General features: G+C 37.5%; 1 protein-coding gene across 1 annotated transcript in view; it reads left to right on the forward strand.

The window, feature by feature from the left end:
• BRIP1 (BRCA1 interacting protein C-terminal helicase 1) overlaps positions 1–5,516 on the forward strand; it is a 96,463-nt gene extending 90,947 nt beyond the window's left edge. The window contains exons 18-20 of the mRNA XM_006016063.3: positions 843–925; positions 2,440–2,769; positions 3,622–5,516. Coding sequence (XP_006016125.1) covers positions 843–925; positions 2,440–2,769; positions 3,622–4,496 — 1,288 coding nt within the window. The 3' untranslated portion in view covers positions 4,497–5,516. The remainder of the gene's footprint in view (positions 1–842; positions 926–2,439; positions 2,770–3,621) is intronic.
• Positions 5,517–10,447: the final 4,931 nt, after the last annotated feature.

A 10,447-nucleotide genomic window follows, 5' to 3' on the forward strand; every position in this document is an offset into this window, starting at 1 on the left:
TCCTTTGCCTTTATTTAAAAAAATAAACAAGGAAAATTTCTTTGCAGACCCAGTCGCGATGCTGGGAAGCAGAGAATCTAGGTTCTCATCCCAGCTCTGACACAATGATGTTTTATATCGTAGTAAACTTCATCATTTTTCCATTGTCCTGATTTTTAAAAATGCTTACATACCACTTACAGGGGTTTTGTTGGCATAATGCTATGAAAACTTGGCCCTTCAGAAACTCAGTGCATTATAAAAACATGTATTGATTAGTGGCAATTTGTTGTTGTGTACCACTGTGTAACAACACCTTGGTTACAAACTCATTGGCACCTTGCATCCTGATGCTTCTGTGCTTCTGCTTCTAGAATAATTACTTTGGTAAAATGCTAATTACAAATATTGCAGTCAAGCAAGTGCATGGATAGTTTATAAATGTGTTGGCTAATACTCTGCAGTGTATCATCTCTCTTCCTTACTCTCCTTTCAGTAACTATCCCATTTTTGCCACATGCTAGATTGGCAAATACCGAACAGTCTGGTGTGTTTGTTTGCCATCAAGTGCTGAGTTTCTGATCAATAATATGAGTTCCTAGTTTGTCTGGCATCAAATGGTCAATCTTGTGACTCAGTGATTTGAATGAAAATTCAGTTTCTGCGACTGAATATCTTTTGGTGGTGGTGTTACATTCATTCACTAACAGATATTTCTGTTGTAAGAGAGCAATGAAACACATCTGATGCTTTTTTGCATCTTCCAGCAGACTGTCCCTGTGCAGAAAGCCTGCCCACAGTTTTCAGTTCTCTATGCTTTTTATTTAATCATATTTGCTTCCTCTTTCATTGTTCTCTTGTAGGTGTATTCGACACAGGAAGGATTGGGGTGCTCTTATTTTAGTTGATGACCGCTTCAGGAGTAATCCTAATAAATATATAAGTGGTAAGATACTCAAATGCATCTAGGAAAGTTCCTAATAGTTGTATGAAATGTTAGGCAGCCCAGGCTTGAGGGGGGGTGAAGTTCCCAAAGAAAATTGTGCAGGGACATATCCATTAAACTCAGGGGTTCTGTAGTTATCTAACTACAATTCTGAATAGCTCTGAAGACATGCTCCAGAGTCAAGAAGCTAAAAGGAACTGAAACGTATACTCACCAATCATGCATATATTTTAATTTCATCCCCATTTGAATAGGTCTGATCAATAGATTTGTTATGGAAATTTGAGTTTATGGACTTTAATTGGCATGCCTTAAAATAAAATCTTATAACAAGTTGTGAAAAACTGTTATTCGGTGCATAGCGAATATAAAAATAAAAATGTATAAAATAAATATAAATTTATAAAATAAAAATATTTTTTTCATATTGGGTATACTTGTGCTCTAGCACTTTTGCACCCATGGTGAACTGCAGTGCTTAGGGTTACTAGTTAATGGACAACTAGTGGGTTTTGAAGACAAACAAGGTAGAGGCATAGCAATTCCTTTACTGTATAACTTAGTATTTCCTGAATGAACAATACTGCCCATTCATCGTTTTGGAAGGATTAGAAATTATTGGAGCAAAAACAAAAACAGGGCTTAAATGGATACCTTAAAAATAAAAGAAATTGTTTAGGAATAGATGACAGGTCTTTGATCTCTTCTCCATTTATATACAACCATGGTAAAGACATGATAGAAAGCCGATAATGCTAATATCTAGTCAGTAGGTGGTGCTCCGACGCTATGTTATAAGTGGTTTCTGACATGTAGGTTTGTATTAAACACGTTACATTCTTGGATCACCAGAGAGAGGAAGCAGAAGGGAGAAAGCATAATACAATTTCCACACTCAACTAAAGAATTTGACAAGAGCCTAAAATCAGTTGTTAAAGCCTACACATGATTTAAATGCTGCTAATTTTTGTCAACCCATGTAGCTTGTGTAATAAATAGGTAGCCTAGACATTAATTCCACTTCCAATAATTCTTGATATTTAAATTAATAGTACAGGAAAAGCAAGAGAAACATCCACCTAGGCATAAAAGGACAACAGTCATGATGTTGGGAAGTTTGCAGTGGTGTTATTGTCTCACCGATAGGTGTCAGCTTAAGTTTATTTTTGAAGAAAGTGAAAAATGGAAAGACACATCCTTTCATTAAAAAATCGGCATTTCTCTCTCTTTTTAACATATTCATTGAAAGTGAAATGCACAGTACTTTTTACATGTTCCCTCTCCCTCCACCTAGGATATAACTAAGCTATAAAGAAATACAGACCCCTGAACACACACACGCTTTAATTTACTTATCAGAATAGTCCCACTGAAGTCCATTGGAATGAGTAAAGCTAAACAGATATAAGCATTCATAGGTTTGGGGCCCTAATTAGCTAATTTAAATAGGACGAGCCTGGAACTTACTTAAAATAAATCTTGTAGTAATGTACCAACTTTTTTTTTTTCATTAGGATTATCAAAATGGATTCGTCAACAAATCCAGCACCATGACAAGTTTGGAAATGCACTTGAATCCTTGGGTGCATTTGCTAAAAAAAATCAGAAAGAAACTGATTTATCATCCCAGTGTAATAGTGAATCTTTGCATATACCTTCATGTTCAAAAGAGATGCCATCAGCTTCCCTATTGGAGGCAACTCTTCATCTGTCACCATCTGTTTTTTTTGAAAGTCAGGTACAAAATGTGAAGCTCCCAGAAGCTCATTCCCCTGCAGCTATCAACACAAGTAATCCTACAGCATCCAGTCAGTCAAGTGATGTCTCGGCAACAAGGAAAAAAAGTACGTTGATTTCCTATGCTAAAACGCCATTAACAATGCTCGGAAGTCATAACTGAGTGGCCTCTAAAATCTTGTCTTCCATTGTAAGAAGACCTGTGCTGTAAAGTGCTGCCATAATGTATGTAAGTTTATTTTTAAAAATTGCACAGTTAGTTGTCATTCCACCTGGCTGTCTTAAAACTAGCAACTTTGATAACGTTTGGGAAGGATATAGTGCAATAAAAAGCTTTAATTTCTCTGACGTTATTTTGATGTTGTTAATGATAACTATGAAGATCATTTCCAATTTTTTGGATATACTACCAAAATAAACATTGAATTAAAAAAAATCTGAATTCTTATAATAGGTCGTGGATTTACGTATACTTCATTTATTTCAGCGCTAATTGGATTTTTGTGTGAACAAGAACCATGGGCTGGAAATTTAGAAAAACGTTAGGAGCCGTGCTTCATACTTAGTTCTTTCCTCATCTAGCTTTGCCTCAATTTTTAAGGGAATTTGAATCCAAATTTGAACTTAATAGTTCAAATTTATCTCTTAACAGGGATGGGAATTTGTATTAGTTTTAATTTAACATTTTACTTTTAATTGAAAAATGCTATTCTTCTACTGAGTGAAACACATTCACATCCCCATTCTGTATATTTAAGCTGGGTGTTCAATGCAACAATATGTATACAAAACTGTTTGGGCGAACTAGGCTTTTGTTTGTGTTGGATATTAATGCGCATTATACCAATACCTATAACTTGATAAAAACACTTGTTCTGATGTGCTAATAAGCACATAATAAAATATTGGCCAAACCTAAAACAATTCATTAGTATTGTGATATTTTGTCGTTTTCACAGGTGGTCAGACTTTTGGTGTAGAAAGTCCTGCTCACAAAACACAACGGAAAGAAAAAGTGACGGACTCCAAACTAGACAAGGGAGAGATTAAGAAGAGGAATAGTTGGAGTAGTTCTGACCTGATGAAAAAGTACTTCAGTAAGCCGTTGACTTCAACACCTCTTCCGGCAAACGAAAATAAATGCATGTCGAAGGCTAAGTGCAATCAAGTAAAAAGCACTACTGAAACTAGTCAACCAGTTGTTGATGGGCAACAGTGGCAGTCATCATCACTTACAGAACATATACCAAGCAGACCAGCCTCAAAGTTGGAAAAATGTCATTTCCCAGTAAAAAAGACTGAGGCTGCAACAGCTATGGGGAATTCTGGTGGACAGAAACTTTCCACTAATGAAGCCATAGATCTATGCGCTGAGTTATCTTCAGTAGAAGGGAAAGTTGAACCTTTTAATGTAGATACGGAAGCAGAAGATGAGGATGATAGTATCTATTTCACACCTGAACTTTATGATGACAGAGAATCGGAGGAACAGGCAAACAAACTCTTAGGTCAAACATGCCATAACACTGGGAATCAGCTTGAACATGGAGTCAGCATTGTAGCTGAAGATCTTTTTGATATCAGTACTTCAAATATAGTAAGCACGGTTAGAGAGATGAAACATAATGATCCCTTGGGCTCAGGATTTCATGGAGTAATGCAGAGTGACAAGAGTATCACTAGTGCAGTTAATGATTTTGCAAACATTTCTAGTGTAAGGGAAGCGGAGCAGATAATATCTCAGGAAATAGACACTAAGACAAAAAAAAGTAAACTTTCCAGATCACGAAACCAAGGTGCGTCTCCTTTCCTGTTCAGTGATACTAACCCATAATATCATGATTTACAAGCAACGTTAGAAATAAACTTCATATTTGTTGTAGGCTTTTTACCGAATACGTAGTCTCACTAGTAGGGAGACAGTAGAATGATATTCTTATTTTTATCACTGTTAGCATCAGATTTGCTTTTTTTGGTTATTTTGTATGCAAATAATAGAATAGTGGATCTTTCTTTAGATTTTAAGGTTATTTTTCACAATATACAGCTAAGAGCCAAATGTGATGCATGTCCCAATAGCATTCTACCAGTAATTACAGGGTGAGGGCAGTTTTCCAATTGTAGGCTGAATTAATTTGCTGCAAAACAAGCAAGGTATTTAGTTCCCAAGAAAGCTGCAAGTGGAAATGTACCCACCTTTTCTACAGTGCTTGACCAAGTAAATTGCTTGCAGTAGATTTTGTAGCTCTTCATTGTGTGTTTTGTTTTGAAGTATCTAAAATATTTTCATTTGTTATATTGAATTAAATCTGGCCCACCTTCAGTGGTTTGGCCATTGTTATACTGAAAACTTGTACAGAGACCAAATCAAATTTACACTTCAGAAAATAAAATAATACATTGCAGGAGACATGTAAAGAACATAGCATTAGGAATTATTATTTCACAGCTTCTATGCTACATAGTTTAACCTGGTGAAGTAATGATTTGGCATTGAATATTCAGTGGCTTAATAACACAGGGCAAAGAAGTAGCGAAGACTTTTTTGTAATAAAATAGCATGACTGATGTTCAAGAAGAGACTGTTTTCAGTTTCAGTCACTGCTGTATTAATAAATGAGCGTCCCTGGATTTCTTCCCCTTGTGTATGGCTGTGAAATTGGCATTTGAATGTTCTGTACATGGGTTGAATCAGAGTTGTAAATGAGTGATTTCCCTTCATTATGAAACAAAATACTGCTGTGATATCCAATTGTACAAAGCTGTAAATTTGTTTGTATCAGCTGTGATGTAGACGGAATCTTTTCTTTCCACATTAATCATTGCTTTATAAAATGAGTTTTTTATATTTGAAGTATGACGAAAGTATTGCAGTATATTATTTGGTACTGTTCTGTATTTTGGCTCAGATTCTTGTGGCCTCACTTGTATCAGGCAAAGATGATACTTGTCTTCTGATTCGTACAAGATTTTTAATTATCAAGGACTTAGCAAACTTTTGCTCTTCATGGGGCCTTGAGAATTAGCTCATCAAAAAGGTTTCATGGAATTTTCTCTAGAAAGCCAAATGGAGAGAGTAGTTTGCCTTTTTGTGTTCAAGTCTAAATAGAATATAAAACCTCTCGCTCTTGTCTTTGTGTATTGTATCATAGTGCTCACTCTACCTGGAATATTTTCCCTGTTCTCATCGTTCAGGTTTTTATTCATGTCCTCTTCTCTGCAGGAGAGAACTAATCTCTACACCATTCCTCTCTTGAACTTTAGTTTTACCTCATGTCTGTTTGTCGTGTATTTTAATAATCAACTCTTTGAGGCCTGGAGCATGTCTCACCTATGTTCAAGTGTTGTGCTAAGATATAATCATTATAAAAGTATTTTATATATTATATAGCTGATGCTCATTTCAGCAACATATCTGGTAAGAGCAGTAGCTGCTTACCAGGAATGTTTCCTCTGTAGACATTTTCACTACTGTGTATTAAGATAGTGTCTCTAATAGCAACAGCAGCCACTTGGGAGGAACACAGCAGTAGTCCTCTTACTGGCAAGAGTCAACTGTGTTATACGAGTGACAGTGAAAGAGCATTGCTCCCATTAGATGGTAGGTTTTCCTTGGCAGCTCCCAGCTGGGTATTCACCAGAACCAACTTAAATCCTAAGCCAGTCTTTAGAGAGCACTGATGAGAACTGTAGACCTAGGTAGTAATACTGATTTTTTTTTTTTTAATTGCTAGAGCTATCTATATACACATACAGCGCTGAATTTCTGCCTTATTTTTCTCTGTTTGTGTATATCTACGTATATATGTTATGAGATTAGTAAAAAGCACCTTAAAGTTGTCAGTAAGATTTGTGGTGACTGAGAACATCAAAAGTTAATTAAAGTAATTGCAATGTAGGCAGAAATTTAAACATATAGATTTTTTAATTTCATTAAAAAAATTGTACCTAAAATGCTTTGGATGTCTCCAAGTTTTGAAATCTAAACGATTGACAGTATCCTGTTATTTTGATAAGCATTTTCTGTGCATAAAATAATCATCACATCCTGAATTTATTAAAGGGCTGAACATTCAAAGAGCATGCAAACGAAGACCCAGAAAAGCTACCAGTAAGGGAAAGGGCTACATCTGTGAAAGAAAGGTACAATAAAAAAATAGGTAGAATTAAGTTACTAAACAGTGATGCCTCCTGTTAGCTGTTCTGTTTAAGAAACATTATATTTTACCATTATCTTCCAAAGAAAAATAATGCATGGCATATGCAATTCTGTATGGTTTGTTCTAGGTTAATATTATTGTACTTTACACATTCAATAAACAGACATTTAGTTTGTGGTTTGAAAAATTGCCAGAGAGATAAATTTGGTAGCAACGAGTGCCAAAGTGCCTTCAAGTCTTTTTACCTTAAGTTGAGGGTTGAGGGTAGTCAGTACCCTACTGAATCAAGCTCATAATTTGTAATAATCCTTCCTTCTTTCCACGTAAGCACTAGCAATTACACCATAAGCCGCATGTGTTGCCCCTCGCATTACAGAATCTAGTAATAAAGGAGCAACGTGATGTGTGGTAACAGGACACCCCAGGAACCAGTCTAGTATCACAGTCAGTTCTTCCGGTAAAAGTTGTTTTAGTCACGGTTTCTTAAGTTACAGCCTGCTGTCTGTTTAAATATAATTCATTGACAGTGCTGCTGTTCTGTTGAAGGTATAGCGTTTTTTTAGGTTATTTGTTCTTATAATTTCAGAGCCGCGTGCTGCAGCCCATGGCATGAATATGGCTGGTGAATTCTCTGGCACTCTCTAGTTGAGTAAGAGCTTCAGGACCAGTCCCTAAATCCTATACCCCAGGGGTTTTCAACCTCTTAAGGAGTGTACCCCTTCTGGGTACACCTCTGGCAGGAGTGGGGGTCTTGCGCACAGCAGTGTCGTCGTGTCCAAGCTCCCCCATACCGTGGCCAGCCAGCTGTGCGGCCTGCAGAGGAGAGCTGCTATACCCTCACCCCCCCGCCTGGCCCTGCTCCTGGGATGCAGCGGCGTGGGGTGGTGGACATCCCTGCCCGCCCATGTGTACCTCTTAGTCCCTTCCCAAGTCCCCCTGGGGGTACATGTACCCCTGGTTGACAACACCTGCTATACCCCAAAACTGTCTTGGAGGAATCTCTTTACTTTCCAAAACGTCATATTGCAATTACTGTTGTGCTATTTAAAATATAAAATTAATTTTCATGTAGAATAAAATCACGCTGGCTGCTTCTTTAAACATGCACGATCATTTAGAAAGTGTCATCTGACATGTGAAATGTATTTTGTCAGGCTTCAAATAATAAGTATTAAAATTTGAAAGTCAAAGCTGTCTTGAGAGAATGAGATGCCTGTTCTCGTCTATCTTAATTAAAGTCCATTTCTTAGCCTTTCTGAAGATTTAGAAAGTATCTCATATTTCAGTTAGGCTAATTATTTAGTTATTTTTTTATGCAGCGTATATTTTTAATTACCTGTGAATGTAAATTTTAAAGCAATTACAGATTCAAATGGATTTGTGCTTCCAATATTATGATTTAGTTTTTCTTTTTGCAACAATTTTCATTAGCATATTGCCTAGTAGAAATAGCTTTTAATTTTAAGTAACAGTTATGATCTACATATTTAGACCCTATATACTTAATACATTAAATCCTGTGTTGCCTTATTATTTTGTGAAAGGAAACACACAGCCAGCCTTGCAAGTCAGGACTCTATTGTATTGTTTGTGGAGCTGAAATATTACCAAAAGCAGAGGGTAAGACTTTTGTTAACCATTTTATTTCTCATTTTCATTTTTCATTTTGATTTGGGAATGGGGGAAATTGCACAAATTTTCTTTACCTCACATCTCTGTATGTTGGAAATAGATTTTAGAATGATCATTAAATAGTCAATCGGATACCATTCATTTGCTTATTAAAATGTAAGAAAGATTTATTTTTCACCAGAGCGGACTTTTTACCTGGGGCCTCATTGCTACCTAAATCAGCACAGGTAAAACCATGGATGTCTTTGCCTGGCAAATAGTATTTCTGCTGTTGCTTGCATTGGCCTTTTTTTTTTGTTTTAGTGACTGGCTAGTAAATAATGCAGTGCCATCCTGAAAAATTGTTAGCTTGCGGAAACAGTCTCTCGGCCATGCTAATTAGCACTGACAAAGACCCAACGTGCTATTTTTATGAGGAAAATATCACGGTTCAAACATGCTTTGCTGTGTAGCCATGTTTGCATTGACATAGTCCTCCCAGCCTTCCTTTTAATTCATTTGTCGTCTTAACCCTCAATTGTTGTGAGGCTTCAGAAACGGGTTAAATAGTCTTTGACTGTGACTTGTCTTATGGTCGTGAGGTGCTTAAATTCTGGGGAGTCCAAATACTGATGGATAATAATAACGATTTTGGTGCCCATCTGTAGGTATTGCATGGTCATGCTGCTATACCCCATGCACGGGCCATGGGCTTAGCATCAACACTCACTGATGTAGACACAGAGGTAATGAGGCACGTAAAAACCCTTAATCCTTAACCCAAACCTTAACCTTCCACCAAAACATGATGTGTGAAGTGAAAGTATTCTGAAACTGCAGTACCTCACCATTAGCAGACACCAAAGTGACACCACCAGGTACCCATCAGGGCCATTCTAGTGCAAATTTTAACTGGGCACTAGTAGCCCCTGTTTCTCTATAGCGGAGAGTTGGTATGAGGGCAGTCTTTCTTTATACCCTCAAACTTTTGAAGTCACCTGAGCTTTGACGCCAGAGCCCCACTCATTCCCCTCCTCCACAGAGGACCTATGAGAAATGACATGCACAGGCAAATGTCAAAGGGATGGAGACGCACTCCCTTACTGCGACGGTTTGTTTAGGGCTGATGCCCAACCAGGCTGTTGGGTTACACAGAGCTCTGATAAGGTCCTTTTTTTAAGCTACCACCCCCACTGAATCTGTTCATTCCTGTAATTTAATTCTGGACCTTAGAGAAGGCAGATGGAAATGAAGTGACACACTGCTCTTTTTTCCATTTTGTCATCTGGGGAAAAAACATCTTTCAGATCCCCAGACAAAGTCTGGCAATCTGTCTTGTTGCCAGCATCAAGAGAAACCTAACTCATTAAGAGAAGATAAAGTAGATCTGGAGCAGAATCAAACTAGCAACATGTCAGTAGAAACCAAAAGAGTATTAAAAAAAAGGGTACTTCCAGCAGTAAAAGCAAAGAAACCACCCACCTCTACCCTGAAATAACAGTTGAAGTGGGCACGTCTGGGACTGTTACCTGGTTGCCAAGTAGGAAAATCCACCCACCCTTTCTAATAGTGGACAGCTGAAGAGCAAAGGAGGCAAAGACACCAGAAAGCAGCAGCTTTTCCATTCATCCAGCTGCTGCCACATGGTCACCTCCATTCCCCCCAGCAACCAAAGTGGTGAGTAGAAGTAGATGTCCCCTTTCTCTCTGGACCTATAAAACCTGCACCCTGGCTAGCCAGGTACACAGTCTATATGAATAGGACAAAGAAAGCCCAAAGTATCTAAAGGCCCATCCATTGTCTGTCCCCATTCTTGGAGTTTCTTAGTTTAATTTTACCAATTGAGCTCCTCTACTTTCATCTGTACCCTTAAACATGAATTTGTCTGGCCTCCTATCCATCACATTTATTATATAATCTGCAAGATGAAAACGTGTGGAATTACTGCAAGTTTCAGAATTGTTTATTTCACCATTAGTGGACACCAAAGCGGCTAATGCCAGCAGTAGGTTTT

Source organism: Alligator sinensis, unplaced genomic scaffold (assembly GCF_000455745.1).
Source record: "Alligator sinensis unplaced genomic scaffold, ASM45574v1 scaffold118_1, whole genome shotgun sequence".
Classification (NCBI taxonomy): Eukaryota; Metazoa; Chordata; order Crocodylia; family Alligatoridae; genus Alligator; species Alligator sinensis.